The sequence below is a fragment of the Ascaphus truei genome, chromosome 12 (assembly GCF_040206685.1).
Source record: "Ascaphus truei isolate aAscTru1 chromosome 12, aAscTru1.hap1, whole genome shotgun sequence".
Lineage (NCBI taxonomy): Eukaryota > Metazoa > Chordata > Amphibia > Anura > Ascaphidae > Ascaphus > Ascaphus truei.
The window spans coordinates 34,053,953-34,070,998 of NC_134494.1; the positions used below are offsets into that span (position 1 = coordinate 34,053,953).

Consider the following 17,046-nt stretch of genomic DNA (forward strand, 5'->3'; position numbering starts at 1 on the left):
TGTACAATCAGATTCTTTTGCCCCTAATTTAAAGTGTCTTTAACAAATGACATAATGTAATGGTTGCAAAATGATTGAGAAACTAGTAAACCTTCCGATTGGCTGAGAGTACAGAACAGAATTGAGACTGTAAGACAGTAATTATGTATCAGCTGGATTTCCTGCAGCCGGGCCAGAAGAAATTGATAAATAAAGTGGAGAATAAAAATGGGAACTTCACTTCTTAAAATGATGCAGCTATGTAAGGGTGAAATAGCACCACCGCAATGGCAAAAAAAGAGGTTAAGAGTTGACTTCTGTAGAAAAATATATCATTTAATATGTCACATGGACATAGGTAAAAGAAAACACCTATGCGTTTCACGCAAAGTGTGCTTTATCAAGGTGTGAAATACAAGTAAAAGACAACATATTTATAGATCCTCTATAGTGATGACATCATGGGCCGGCGACCTATAGGAGAGCCGTCTGAGAATAGTGTGCTCATAACATCGATCCCTATTGGCTACAGCCCAAGAAAATGAATAAACTTTATTGATCAAAAACACAATAGACAAACTCCAGAAAAAAAAGAAAAGGCAAAATCAACAGTATATAGAGACATTTGTTTCTTATGCATAAATAAATTGCCGAATGATACTACTTATTTGATACTATAATGTGTAGCAGAGAATAGAAGTATTAGTTAATGAAACATAACCCAAAAATACCTTAAAAACACATTACTGTAGCACCAAAAGAAAACCTCTTTTACCTCATTAATACTGTCCACTACCCAGAAAGGAAAGTGGAGAATCAAAAGCACGTAAGCACCGACTTATTAAACATATTGATCATTAGGATCACCTATTTTAGAAACTGTATATGAATTGAATAAAGTACCAGCACTGAACCAGCTAAAGGATGTTATCATTAACCCCTCATGTACCAGTGAGTTCCTCTATGAAAAACGACATATTATATGCATACTAAGGAAACGTCTCTTGCTTTATATCGAACTAGCTGTTCAGAATGACCTCCCATGCAAAAGATGTGAGGGAGATAGATTGAAATAGTAAGAAAATACCAGCCAGAGGAAGGTAACTTTAACCCAAAATAAATCAATATATTACAATGTTAAAAATTACTTGTAAATGCATACTGAGAATGGTTCTTCTGCTAAATACCTAACAACTACTCAGGAAGACCTCTCACCACACTATCTACTGTATGTACACAACAAATGAGTATTGACATCATTATTGATAATATTGTTACTCATAGCACACCTTGAGAGAGTGTATGTGAAGGCAGTATGCATAAAGATCGTATGAGAAATAGTAATAAAGACAATAATGGCAATTGGGACAAAAGATCATCTTTTAGCCTAGAGGTAAGTAGATGCTCCCAGATAAAAAGAAGGAGAAATACAGCTGTAATGCAACCAAACCAGGTCCCGGATGTATAAATCTTGCAAATAAATGGATATATGAATATAATCATACTGTACCCACCAACACAGATACAGAAACAGACACCAACACAGACTTATCACAAAACATTGGAAAAAATTACTAAGGCCCCAATCCATATTTAAACCCAGCGGTGTCCTTGTTTTCAGGGAATAGATCCAAAAAGCTTCTCATTGATTTAGGATTCTGATTCTATCTCTAACGTCCCCTGTGGTGTGGGAGGGATATATTCAATTCCATGAAACATAACATATTCAATGTTGCCTTTTTCACAATTTGAACAATGTTTTGGCACCGGGTGGCTTAGTGTCCATTTTTGTGTATGTCTGATGTGCTCCATAATTCTAGTTTACAGACATCTAATAGTTTTTGGTGAAGAACTGACCTTTCAGGCACTTGGATAACAGAGCAAATAAATTCCTTTAAAGCTGCAGTTCAGTCAATATCCTGCATGTGTGTTTTTTTTAATAAATCAGTTCTGTAGTAAGAAAAAATACTTTTAGCATTTTCTGTTTTTAAAAAAACAACTTTGAAAGACCAATTTTCTTGTATTCTATTTTAACAACCATTTGCTAAGGCACTGCCCCTTCATGTCCTGTCACAAGCCCTGGCACACCCCTTTGTCAGCCCTGCCCTCCCTCTAGCACTTGTCAGTGCAGGATTGCTCATGAATATTCATGAGCTTCCACTGCCAGTCAAGCAGATTATAAACAAATGCCAGCTTTTAATATGTCACCAAATTTCGACCTATCAATACATGGAAAACGAATTGACTGGCAGCTATACTGTTCTTTAGCTAATTAGAGATTGCACACATGAAACTATTGAAGTAAAAAAATAAATGTAAAAAAAAAAAAAAAAAAAGACTGAACTGCAGCTTTAAGGAGTGTCTTAATTCCTTTGGATCAGCTGTAGATCTTCACACCTCAAGTGCATGATTTAGGTTGCAAGGCAGTGTCCAGAGAATTGAAGAAAGACACTCAGATACCTGTCAGTCTAAAATAAATATGATTTAGTAGAAATCTGATTCCTTCCATTAAAAATTATTTTTGCAACCTAAATCATGGGAAATAATGGTTTATAACGATGTCACGTCACTCGTGACTAAAAAATAGTCAGAGTGCGACTGTATATCCTGAAGTAACTGTAATATGTGTGTGGTGTCCCCAAGATGGGAGCGTAATTTTACCACATACTGTATTGATGTAGGTGGAAGTCAATAAATTGTGAGAGGGTGGAGGTGAGGGACCCGATGCCCGACATGATTGGGCGACCGGGTGGTATTTGCAAATCTTTCTGCATCTTGGGTATTATGTAGAAAATTGGAATTCTAGAATGACAATTAATGAGGAAATTAAATTCACTTTCATTAATGACATTTTCATCAAGTCCCTTTTTTAAAGAGACCCGCGATATTGAGTCTCGAAACGCGTAGGATTTGTGGCACAGCGCGGACACCATACCTGAAGGAGTATTGTGGTGACATCATCGGGAGAAGACGAGCAGGCAGCGCGTCGGAGGAGTCAGAGCCGTACGTCCTACCGGATAGACTGAAATCCCAATGACTGACCCTGGATCAGGAGCGCTAGTGAAATCACTAATTAAGGCTCATGTCCTAGTTACTGTTTGTAAGTAGGATTTCAATTTTTCTACCCGACTGAGACAAGCAGTTTCATACCTGTATACACCATATGTAATGATATGAACTGAAGAACAAGTGCATTTATATGCACAAGTGTATTAGTGTATGTTTCATGCTAGATTGCGTGATAGTCTTTTTATTTTCATTTTATTTTTATTAAATTCATTGAGAGGATTATTACATTTTATACTATTTAGTATTCTTTGTCGAAATCCCTGATTATTCACTATGGTGGCATGTTCTGTGTTTCTTTTGTCTCCTATTTCCTGAGGTGTGAAGATCTAAAGAGAGAAAAAAGGGGGAGCACAGGTTGAATAATTTGGGGTATCTAGAGTATCTAAATAGATATTTGTGGGTGTGCTTGAAAGATATATTAAATCACTTACACGGCCTTGTGTAAATGCTCTCACAGCAAGGTTTACTTGTCTTAGTGTTCTCTTGGTCGGTTGCCTTCTTCTTTTCAGGACTTGGTTTTCTTTCTGGATATCTTCAATGGTCCTCGGCTTACAATGTGGATGTCTCCCTCGGAGTGAACAGATTGAAAAACAGTGGTTTAGAGGGGAATACAGACAGTACTGATCAAGTCCAATTTTTTAGCTCTAAATGCATATATATATATATATATAAAGGCAGTAATTACTGCCAGCACTCACACGGGCTAGTGTGAGTACAATCCTAGGGGAAGGTATCTTTTTATCCAAATCTGGTCTTTACACGTAGTGATCTATAGGTGTAATAAGGGTCCAGTATTTAGTGATATATATAAATCAAATAATACTCACACGGCCTTGTGTGAGTAAATACACATCAAGGTATCTTTATCTTGAAAGTCTCCTTTTCTTCTTTTCAGGTTTGTGAGCTTCTTCCTGGTTTTCTTTGGTGGTCTTCAACTTTCAGTGTGGTAATCCCCCTCGGTGTGAACAAATTGGAAAACAATTGTTAGTGGGGAAACATCAACATAATTCTGTGATAACCCACTAGAAAAGCCCAAGCAGATACGTAAAAGCAGCAAAAATGCTGCAGGCACTCACACGGGCAAGTGTGAGTGCAATCCTAGGGGAAGGTATCTTTTTTTCTGTTGGTGTCTTTAAGTCTGGTGCCCTGTGAGGGTGATAATGATCTGATATGTATAGATCTATAAAAATTAAAATAGAAATAAAAATGATACTCACACGGCCTTGTGTGAGTAAATGCACATCAGGGTATCTTTAGCTTCTTTGTGATACTGATATTGTTAATCTCCAAGTGGGCCAGTGTAGGTAGATGACCCCTCCTTGGTGTAGATGTGAAATTGAACACTGTCACGATTTTCGTGGACTACAACAAAATTTATTAAAAAAAAACATATATAAAAACAATGAGAAAGATGCATAAAAAGAAACATAAAAAGAAAAAGCCAGCCGTCTAAAGGAAATTGCTCGTGGGTCTCGTGGAGCGCAGCTAACTTGCTCCGCGTCCGGATATAGTGCTGCCTCCTCTCAGATCCACTCCTTGACGGTGGCTGTGCTGGGTCAAAATTGCCTAGTGGTGAGAGCAACGCGTTTCGACTTTTGGTCTTCCTCAGGCTCCGTAGTTTGGGGTTAAGGTTCGTGGCAGATATTTATATTGATGTCAGCCAATCCCCATTCTACTTTAGGCAATGTCATCTGTTGTTCAATTAGAACTAATGAGTGCTGTATGATGCACTCCGTTTTCTACTTAGATATGTCATAGTGGATAAATAATTAAATAAATTGACGCATTCACTGGTTAGAATCTCGAGCGTTCATACATATGAATGGAATCATAGTTAAGAATAGAGTTAATACATAACATAGAAAGTAATTAGTGACGTGCTCTACATAGAGTGTGAAATGGTATGTGATGTCCCAAATAAATCTGTGTACTCTGTGAAGATGCCTGCGTGATTAATAAATGTTGATTATTTCATCTGTGACTGGGATAAAATTCCATGAGTGATTAGTGTGCATGTACTATTTTTAAGGAGTTTTTTTGTGAATGGTTAAGTAAATGAATGTTTTTATACATTATGATTAATAAATATATATATACGACAGTGGGCTTGGGTGTCTGTGTTCCTTATTATACTTATTATAAAGTGTTAAGTGAAGTTTTAGTGAAAGAATATGTGCTTATTAGCACACTAATTTTTAATGTACATTCAAGATAAAAAGGATAAAGTTCAAAATGTGTTTTCACATAAAATAGATAATAATCCATATTCATATTGTAGCCTTGTAGTGCCATAGAGTGTTCACAATTTAAACAAATGTCTTAAAATTATATCTTATATAAGTATAAATATATTTCAATATACACTTTCATGTTTTAATAAATTCGTACTAAACTATTACTTGAAACATCAAATATTCTATTGCACTCAATAGTGCAGTTTTTGATACTCTATATACTCAGAATATATTGTATCATAAGATTCTAAAGAATGTAATCTTGAACCTATTTATACCTCATATGGTGGAGGGTGATTTCATATACCCTGTTTGTGCAAACATTGTCAGCCTATTCTTTAAAAACATTTCTAGTGCAGTATACAATTTTAAACAAATATATTAAAAACGTATCCAATACATAATTTATATTTAAAATTTTAAAAATGTGGTCTGATATACTTTTATACAATATAATCGTGTTCTAAGCTAGAGCACCTAATATAGTATTAAAATGACTATAGTAGTCTTTTAGACTGATTTATATAACCTTAAGCATATATTATATCATGTCATTTCACAATGTGGTTGTGTACATACTTAGAGCATACAGCTTTATTGTACAGTTTCAACTTGTGTATTAAAATTGAAGTATTTTTGTTTGATATCGTTGGTGAGTGATATCTGTAAAGAAGATAAGAAATGATAATAGTGAATTCACATGTTTGGTATTGTGATGTAAATAAATGGCGGATAGGGGGTGGTGGGAGGGTAAGGGGAAGCGGAAAGGGGGGGGGGAGGTGGGAACTTTGAGAAAGATCTAGGGAAAGAGAATGAAGGGTAATGCTGAATGGGGAGAGACAGGAGATACTGGACTTAAATAAACGACCCCAGGTCTATATCTATATTCAGACCTTTTGGGGTCAAGGTTTTAAGTTTATATATCCAGTATGTTTCTCTTTGACAGAGTTTCCTTAGTCTATCTCCGCCTCTCCAATGGGGGTCTACCCTTTCTATTCCCTTGAATGTTAGGCCTACTGGGTTTCCCTCATGATGTAAACTGAAGTGTCTGGAGACGCTGTGTGTTAACACCTGTTTACGAATGTTGCCCATGTGTTCCAAGATGCGCACCCTCAGGGGCCTGGAGGTGCGTCCAACATATTGGAGACCACATGGGCAGGCTAGAAGGTAAACAACGTAATCCATTCGGCAACTAATTGCTTGTTTGATTTTGAATTCTTCTTTTGTTATATGTGAATTAAAAGCTGCCTTGTCACCTTTCTTTACCTGTTTGCAGGCCTTACAACTAATGCAATTAAAAAAACCACCGGTGGGGGTAACCAATTTTGACTGTTTTCTTTTATTTCTTTCCGGAAGGTACTTGGCGCTAATTGTGCTTTGATGCAAGGGGCCTTTCTGAAGATTACTTTTGGGATTGACGGGATGTGCCCCTTTAAAATTGGGTCCATTTGGACGACGTGCCAGTGTTTTTGTACTATTTTTTTAACTTTAGCAGCATCCGAGCTATAGGTCGTAATAAATGCTGTAGAAAAGGGGGTATCAGTTCGTTTGATTGTTGGTTTTAGCAGAGTTTCCCTTGGGATCAAGTTGATTTGATCCACTGCTTTATTTAACAACTGTTGTTCATAGCCTCTTTCCAGAAAACTATCTTGTAGTGTGTTTGACTGTTCTTTGAAAACCTCTATGTCAGAGCAATACCTCTTAATCCTCCTAAATTGACCATTGGGGATATTGCTAAGCCATCTTGGGTGATGGCAACTTGATGTTAGTAGGAAATTGTTTGCGTCTGTTTTTTTAAAATATGTTTTAGTTTTAATTTCACTATTTTCTACATAAATAGTGAGGTCTAAAAAGTTGATAGTATTAAAACTGTATTCTGAGGTAAATTCCAAATTCACTGTGTTGTCGTTTATATATATAATGAACTCTTTCAGGTCCTCTTCGCTCCCTTTCCATATGAACAGGACGTCGTCTATGTAGCGATGCCATGAGACCAAGTTTGCACTGAAAGGGTGGGTGGACCAAATTTTCCTTTCTTCCCAATCTGCCATGAAAATGTTCGCAAAACTGGGTGCAAACTTGGTCCCCATCGCAGTGCCACATAGCTGGAGAAATATTTCGTCATTGAACCAGAATACGTTGTGCTTCAAGATAAAATTAATACTGTCTAGTATAAAGGTTCGTTGTTCATCCCTGATTGTGGTATCTTTTGAGATTATATTATCAATTGCCCTGATGTGTGAAGATCTAAAGCTGATCCAAAGGAATTAAGACACTCCTTAAAGGAATTTATTCACTCTGTTATCCAAGCGCCCGAAAGGTCTGTTCTTCACAGTTGTACTAACTGGTTGTCAGACAGCCAGCTTGACTTTTCAAGGCGGCTCTTTGGACTTCAACACACGGGACTTTAAGCTCATTTGCACTGTATTCATTGTATTTATTATTGTATTTATGACACCAGCGCTTTTTATACACTAATTTAGTACATATCTAATAGTCTTCCCCATGTAATGTTGTCCACATCCACAGCTGAGTACTCTAAGTAGACAACAAACGTGGTTCTGCAATTAATAAAAGAGTATATCTTGTGAGTTTTCTTAGTTACAGTGGAACTAAAGGTAGATGCCGGTTTCATTTTTGTGCAAATCTTGCACTGATTTCATATCAATGAGCCCTTGGGTAATTGCATGGGTACCCTATCCTTAGATATAAATAAACTGGGGGAGAGATTGTTGGCTACCACCATGGCTCTTTAAAAGACCCCCTTATGGCCTGACTGTACATGTGGTCTGAGGACTGGATCTAAAGAGAGAATCTCCCAATGTTTCCTAATAATAGACCTGATCTGATTGGCCTGTGTACTATATTGGTTGATGGGAGGGGGGGGGGGGGTCAAAATTAGACAATTTCTTAAGGGTTCTGTCAAACAGACTACTGTAGATCTATCCATGTTATAAACCTCCTCTAAGGCTCTAAGTCTACTCCATTGTAACCCTTCGCTACAAACCTGGTGTATAAATCCCTTGATTGTGTAAATAAAATCTTCTTCCCTAGAGCAATTCCTCCTTTTACACATAAATTGACCCTTGGGAATTCCCCTTATCAGGGTCTTAGGGTGGCAGCTGTTCATTCTCAAAAAAGTGTTGTGTGAATTTTTCTTATGGAAAATGTGTGTTTTTACAGTGAAAAAAATATCTACATAAAGAAGTAAATCTAAAAAGTGTACATGTTGGTAGTTGCAAGTAAACGTGAAGTGTAAGTGATAGTCATTGTGATTTAAAGAATCAATGTACATTAATAGTGAAGTGACATCCCCATCCCAAATAAACAAGAGGTCATCAATAAAGCGCCTATAGAAAACAATGTCATCCCTAAATTGGTTCCCATCCCCAAACACGTGGAGTGACTCCCAACACCCTATGAAGAGTTTGGTGTAGGATGGGGCAAAACTTGTCCCCATGACCGTTCCACTTGTCTGGAGAAAGTTAACACCATTGTGATGGTAGGGGGTAACCAGGCTACATAATAAAGGTTAAGCCCTCTGGTTACCCCTCAAACCGTAGGGTCCCTAGTAGCTACATAAGCACTATAAGCCAGGGATAATACATGTGGAAAACAAAGTGACGGCATACAGGCATACCCCGCATTAACGTACGCAATGGGACCGGAGCATGTATGTAAAGCGAAAATGTACTTAAAGTGAAGCACTACCTTTTTTCCACTTATCGAAGCATGTACTGTACTGCAATCGTCATATACTGTACGTATGTGCATAACTGATGAAAATAACGCATGTGTAACAGGCTCTATAGTCTCCCCGCTTGCGCACAGCTTTGGTACCGGTAGGGAGCTGTAATGATGTATACTGAAAAATCAAGAAGGTTACTTCTTAAAAAGTTTTTTCCATAAACACATTTTTGTAAGTTTAAATAGTCTGACATGCCAATATTACTATCACAATCACCCCAATATAGTTGATCATGTATTTTACTCTGACTCAATAGAAATAAGATTTTTTTTCCCAACTAAGGTGCTCTAGTCTTTGGCGTAGATCTGTTAAGCCAGTTAATGTCCCATTAAGTCGATCTGCATATCAATAACGTAACCGTGTTTCAGCATCTGGATTGGAGTGACGCCAAGACATGGCAGATAATGCAAAGTTATGCTACAGTAATATGATGTCAAGTTCCTGCTAATGAGCTATACAATGGCCATTCTTTCTGCATAGAATTAGCTTTGATGATACACATTAACCTCGGGGAACGAAACGTCAGGCCCTGATTTAGGTAAAATCGCGGTACGAGCCCTGATTTAACAGGCTTTTCTGGACCCAGCCCTTTCTGTTTCCATTCTTCATTGGTGAATAATGTATACAAACTGAAACATGTTCAAATGAATTGAAAAACAATTATCTGAAAAAGTTATTTTACCTTGTGGGTTAAAGATAATGAGAGCCTTTAGCAACAGAAGCGCATGTGTTCCCTTTTTGTTTATAATCGCTGTTAAAATGCAAGCAATTGAAAGAAAAATACAGAAAAGAAGTATTAATTCATAGATTACCATCTGTTTTCATCGTTATTCTTTCTTATATTGTATTAATGCTGGCACAGAATGTATTCATATAGAAACAATTCTTTTCACACAGCATAAAAGCCTTCCTTATACGTGTAAAATATTTAGACTGTTTTTGTACAGTAAGAACAAAGCACAACTTCATAGACACACAGCTCCTAGGTTTTAACCTCCAGGAATTGAAGTTTCATCTTCACAGCTCCACAACGGTTTTGCATTATAGCCCAAATACATCAGTGATCAAACATCCACACTGGCAGTTGTATTGTGTTGAAATGGGGATGCATGTTACAGTATATGGGTTGGCGTTGCTCTATTTACATTAGCAAGTGATATGGAAACTAGAGTAACTAGAACGTTTAGAGGAGGAAACCCTTGACACGTTTGATCATGTATCATTTTGAGCAGTTCTGGACATTATTTTGCATCTCTTGGTGGATCAATAGAACTGCCAATTCTCAGTTGATATAAGCCTGATTATATAACCTTTTACAGCCAAGATATCAAATGTGATAAACAAGTTTCTAACATTTGACATTTGACAAAGGATAGAATAGATTTTTTTAATGTGTTACAATAGACTTTACTTGATTCACAAACCCATGGGCTTTCTGACTCGGATATCTGCAGCGTAAATGTGCTGGAATTTATTTAATTATATTCAGGTCCATTGCTGTTCAGCCACGCTTACAAATAAGCTGTAAGTACGCACACTTTGACATGGTGTTATTTTTTGTGCTTGTTTGCATAATAAATTCACCAAGAAGGTGTGTTGAAATATTTATAAGATGTCACAGTGCTTGAGTGCTCTGTAATAAAATCAATTTATTTTCCATCTTCCTAGAATAAAAGCCTGAAAAACAAGCTGTTGTCAGGAAACAAGCTTTGTGGTCTTCGTGCAGAAGAGGTGAGTAGAGTTCATTGTCTTAAACTGCCAAAAAAGCGTATTGAATAATCAGTAATGTAAATATCCAACCTAGACATTCCAAGGGAAGATAATGCATGATGCTTGTTGCCTGCATTATCAATGCTGCACTTGATGGCACTTTAAATGTTGACTTTGATACGTATTTTTTTAATGTTGATAAAGAAGAGCACCCCGAGTCCCCAATGAAAAACAAAACATACTTGTGAACAATATTTTATAAAGTCAAATTGTCCTAAAACGAAAAAAAAAACTGGGAATAACGATACGCATGGTTTTAACCAAGTTTTTGAACATCACTAATGCAGGAGTGGCCATCTCCAGAGCCTCAAGGACAACCAACAGGTTGGGTTTTCAGGATATCCCTGCTTCAGCATGGGTGGCTCAATCAGTGGCTAAGCCACTGATTGAGCCACCCATGCTGAAGCAGGGATATCCTGAAAATCTGACCGGTTGGTGACCCTTGAGGACTAGAGTTGGCCACTCCTGCACTAATGCATTCTTACCAAGGCCACAGGAGGTGGGCTATAGTCATCTTCTTCTATCACTAGTCACCAGCTATTTTAGGTAACTATACAGTACACACAACATTAAGGCTCGATTATGATGGAGACAAAAATTCTGGGGCTCCTTGATCAACGTGTAAATAGTTTTTGAAAACATTCACTGAATAGCACTGAATTGGGTTCTCCTTTTACTGGATGTGGCTATTTGTTTGTGCATTTACCCTGTAGTTCAAAGGTCTGGAAGCTGTATTGTTCCTGGAGAACAGCAGATTCATTGCAGGGCGACCATTAGAGATGGGCACATTTTGGGGGTGAATTTGGATCCGCAGCGAATCCGCCGGTTACTTTAGTCCGCGGATCAATCTCAAAAAGGGCGATTTGCGTTTTTACGGATTTTTTCTATTATTATTACAAGTACACTCCGCAGATTCCACAACCCGTGGACGGATTTGTAAAATCCAATCCACAGATTCATCAATCCGTTGGCGGATTCCTAAGAATATGACACCGGATCGCTGAATCCGCGGATTGGATTCTACGAATCCGTCAACGGATTGTATGCAATGGTGGATTTTGATGAATCCGCGTGGATTTAAACTGACCAAATCCATCGGCGGATTTTACACTGCGAAATGGGATTTTTGGGAGGGAATGCGAGAGATTCTGGGAAACAGATTTGGGCAGATTCGTCGATCTGTAGTGACTATCATTTAAATTCTTCATCGATTAAATTATAGTGTACAGAGCTTTCTAAACCTAATGCTTTCATACTTCAAAGTACTTTGCTTTTTAGGCATTCTTTCTGTCTCAATTTTGTCAATGGTAGTAGATCATGTCAAATCAAAATTCTTAAAGCCTTCCAGGTCTTGAAACTGTTGTAACTGTGATTGCAATTCTTTTACCTGAGTTTCCAAAATCTTCCTCTCTTTGACTTTTTATTCTATAATTAACTCCATTAATTTGAAAGAACAATGGTCTATGATCCATTGTTGCTCAAAAAGAAGATCTTGAATCCCAAATGTGGGGGCTTTTTTAATTCGTAGTCCCCTGGGAATTCTTTTGTTTTTTATATCATTTTCCAGAGTTACTATGTCCCACCATGCTCTTGTGTTCTGAATTAACAGCTTCTCTAACCTCTGAAAACGTGTCTTTAAATCAGTAATAACATTTGAATCAGTGTCCACAAAATGTTCAAAGACCTGCAAAGCTCTTGTTTTCCTTGAAGAATCGTCAAACAGTTAAAAGCATACATAGCCGATACATCCTGCAAAGCGTCAATTTCTTCTATATCCGACATTTAAACAAATACCGTTGAAAAATAGTCCAAGAAGAATTGAAAAAAACTGATTAGTAATCCAAACAATTCTCTTCTTCCCTCTTCAAGCCCAAAAGCTATAGAATTGGGCAAGCTATATTGGGGAGATATAGAAACAAAACACCTGCTCCCTTAGGTTGATGAAACTTGATTATAGATAAATTCCTTTATCCATGAGCTGACCCAAACAAATACAATAAACAGTTCAAGGTATAAGAATAGTGGGTGCTCCAATAGTTCCGGAATGCAATAAAGAATGTCAGTGAATAAAACATATGAGTAAAACTCTTGCATGGAGCGGGTATAATGATGTGTGAGTTTCCAGTGTGAAATAATAAGAGATTCTCCTGAAGGAAGCAGACAAAAATGATCACAATTTATACAAGATTTAATTTGGAATTATTTGCTTGAATCAGAACCTGAGAAATGTGAGGATTTATATACAGACGAGCAAAGACAATTGTGTCATTTGTATCTCCTAGTTGTATTACCACCCCTTTAGTGACTACACAGACCTTCATCATGAAGGGTTCTTTTAGATGTGGGGGATGTAAAATGTGTTATCTGATTAAACCATCCTCATATTTCTCAGGTTCTGATTCAAGCAAAAAAATGCCAAATTAAATCGTATATAAATTGTGATACACAATATGTAATTTACCTCTTAACATGTGGGTGCGGAAAAAATGATGTAGGATGAACTACCAGAGCTCGTAAACAAGAGTTATGGAACACTTGAGATTAATAAAAAAATAAGACTGCTCACATCCCGTGTCAAAACATGTTACGGAGTGTAGACTTGGGGTTGCTGATAATTTAACTGTTAAATGTATTGAGAAAGTTATACTAAAGGAACGAGGAGGAAATAAACTCAATCTTTTGGACCGCAGGGTGGCATATTGGATTTTTATGCTTAACACTCATTCTCCTTGTGGTCTAAATATTGAATGGAACCTCAGCCACTCTTTGAATTGAATTACTGAATGAAATTGTTGTAAATATGTGTTAAAATTGAAGGGTGTCATCGTACAGATGCAGCGCCCGTTATTCGAACATTTCACGTGTTGTATACCTCAGAATACCCATGTCATGGCGTGTGATTTCTTCCAACCGTACCGCCTTAAGGCGCTTATTGACTCGTTTTTATCGAGTGCAGAAAATGGCATTTTAGTGTTCTGGTTCTTAAACACCAGCAAATTGACACAGTAGCACAGTACTGTACTGTATACATTACAATTTATTCATTTCTGCCACGGATACACCAAGAATTGCACCCAAAGAAATCAGAATCCAAGAAATTCAAACAAATCAACCGCGGTAAACACAGGTGTGCCTGTTGTGATTGGCGGCGTGAATGCCACGGGGAATACAGCAGAGCACACAAAAACAGCTCCGTGAAATGTTCGAATAACGGCCGGTGCATCTGTAGGTTACTTAGGAGATTTCAGTTAGATTTACTCCTTATGATAGAGATCGGCATTATAAGCTTTATAGCCTTTTTACCTTTGTTCTTTTCCTACTCTTCACTCCCACTTCCCCACCCCTTTTTCTTCCCCCCCTTCTTTTTCTCTTTTTTTGCCTTTTTTGTCTTTGGTGCCATTCATATAAATGGCTTAGATTATACATCTTTACAAATTGTGTTTCTTAGAATCAGATTCCATGAGGTTTTAAGAACGAAGATTTAATCAATTTAAAATTGTATTCAAAAACGAGATTTATTTAGATCACACAACCTTGCATTTTCCGGAATCCTGCAATTTTATCTCACCCTTAGGAGGTGTATTATATTAACAGTAGAAATGTTGTTATATATAAAAATAATTTTACAATTGTTTTTTTTTTTAATGAATTATGTGTAAATATTCATTTTCATCATTCTCTCATGCTTTAATGTTTATTTATTCATTAAGATGTACATCAGTAGGAGAGATGATGACGTGTGTGATATATGTTTGTCTTCCGTTTGTTAGGGGATTTTCCATGGGGAACGATGAATGTATAAATAAGTTGGATTAGAAGGTCATGTGTTTTAATTGCGACAGTTGTATTGTGCTCTGGCTCTTTCACGCTACATCAGTGTCTTCCGTGGGTTGGCTTTAGAATTGGGGGCATGCGCATGATTGTTATCATCTTTGTCAATTGACACAGGCGCAGTAGTTATCATTAGCCTTTAGATCTTAAAACCCTGGCGTGAGGGGAAGGAGCACAGCTGACTGTTGTTATCCTTCTGCTGCTTCATTCGGGCTTGTGTTGGCTTCGTAGGGGATGCGCGCGGGTGGGCACGCATGCGCAGGTGCTTTTGCATGCACTGGCGTGTCCGCGCCCACTGTGACGTCATGCGCAGACCCGTTTGTGGCGCGAATTTTCATAGAAGTTTTCTCTTCAGTGTATAAAAAGAGGGTCCCTGGTTAATAACCCCATACTCCCTGATGAAGCACATTTGTGTGCGAAACGCGTAGGAGGACCTACACCTCCTTTGGGTGATGTTGTTTGGTCAATACATTTTTCATTTTTATACCACCTGGCTCCATGGGCAGTGCGCTGCTATTTTCTTTTGTTAGTAACTGCACATCTCTTCATATACCCTTAAATCTTTGAGGCTTATAAAATGATATCATTGCTGTATTTCATTTTTTTTAATACTATTCAGAGTCATACTATTGTAGTGAGTGATACCATTGAGTATAACTTGAGTGGTATCAATGTTGTATAAAATTTGACCTCTTGATGAACAGCCGTAACTCAGAAATATAAAGTTAAATTAATGTTTTTTTTATTTGGCAATTTCTCTAATTCATTAATTGTGCTTCCTGATTTTACAGTCCAAGAGAATACAAGCCCAGCTGAAAGAGCTTCGGTACGGGAAAAAGGACTTGGTTTCTAAGGTGGGTTCATATTTCAAGATTCAAGTAAAATATTTCTTCTGTTTAAATAGGTTTTAAAACTTTTAAAAGTACCATGCCAAAACAGGCAGAGAGATTGCAACTAGAGAGAAATGTAGCACTTTCTACGAATCACCACAAAGCATTTTTTTTAATCTCATTATGCACCTTTTTCAATACTTAAGTCACTGGGGCTTTCTGTCCGGTAGTACCGTACCCAAACGGCACTTTCACACTGTATTGAATAATGCGCTATGAAAGAAGACCTTTTACATTGAAAAATGGGATATGGCAGAGATGTAGCAATGTGCGAATATTCTCTATGAGCTTTTTCTCTGAGCTTTGTCTCTTAGCTGTGTCTCTAAACTGTGTCTATGAGCTGTGTCTATGAGCTGTGTCTATGAGCTGTGTCTGAGCTGTGTCTCTGAGCTGTGTCTCTGAGGTGTGTCTCTGAGGTGTGTCTCTGAGGTGTGTCTCTGAGCTGTGTCTCTGAGCTGTGTCTCTGAGGTGTGTCTCTGAGCTGTGTCTCTGAGCTGTGTCTGAGCTGTGTCTATGAGCTGTGTCTGAGCTGTGTCTCTGAGCTGTGTCTCTAAGCTGTGTCTGAGTTGTGTCTCTGAGCTGTGTCTATGAGCTGTGTCTCTGAGCTGTGTCTCTGAGCTGTCTCTCTGAGACGAGCTGTGTCTCTGAGCTGTGTCTGAGCTGTACTCCCTTGTTGGAGCTATTTGATCTACAGTTATTTGATATATTGCATTATGCAGCTATAATATTTTAATGAATGAGTTGGAGATCTATGGATACCTAAGGAGGGGGCTTGTCCATACTGTACATTGGAAGCCCCAGAATCACAGTTACAGTAGGTATAATGTATAACGTAGGATTTAGGTGTAAAAACCATTCATGGTTTGAGAGTAATCAGGAACGTAAGTGCTCTCTGCATACATATAGGCAGACCTGTATAGTGGTCTCTGCATATAGGCAGACCTGTATAATGGTCTCTGCATATAGGCAGACCTCTATAGTGGTCTCTTTATTGTGCACACACAGTAGGAAGACCTTTATTGCATTGCAGATTTGTAGATCACTCTGTCTGCAAATTGGTAAAAGTGAAACATTAAACTACAGATGGAATAATTCATTACAACTTTATTCTAACAATAGCACTGATCATGTACTATATATTGAACTTATTTATATTATTTTACAGCCTTTTACATATTGTCAGAATAACTGATATACTACAGTACATGGGATAAAATGGTGTTTAGCTGTACCAACAATAGTCTTTGAAGTAGGTGCATCTAAATTCTAGTGGCAATCACTGTTTTAATTATATTAGTTGTTAATGAGGGTAACAATAAAGAAAGTAGTGTAGTGACTCCTTAGACATTCACCAAGTTACTTGGTCTCCCGCTGTGTACAGCTCCAAGAATTGATTGTAGATTTCAGATTTTACAGTTCTTATCCACAATGTACTGTTATGTGCAGCATCCATGCTGAAGAAGAGTGCTTATTATAAGGGCACTAGACATAATCTAAAGAAATTCGAAGAGGGATGATTACTTGC

General features: G+C 37.6%; 1 protein-coding gene across 7 annotated transcripts in view; it reads left to right on the top strand.

Moving 5' to 3' along the window:
* LUZP2 (leucine zipper protein 2) overlaps window positions 1-17,046 on the top strand; it is a 304,222-nt gene that overhangs the window by 228,060 nt on the left and 59,116 nt on the right. For all 7 annotated transcript variants that reach the window (XM_075567272.1, XM_075567271.1, XM_075567278.1 and 4 more), the window contains 2 exons: window positions 10,699-10,761; window positions 15,423-15,485. In XM_075567272.1, coding sequence (XP_075423387.1) covers window positions 10,699-10,761; window positions 15,423-15,485 — 126 coding nt within the window. The remainder of the gene's footprint in view (window positions 1-10,698; window positions 10,762-15,422; window positions 15,486-17,046) is intronic.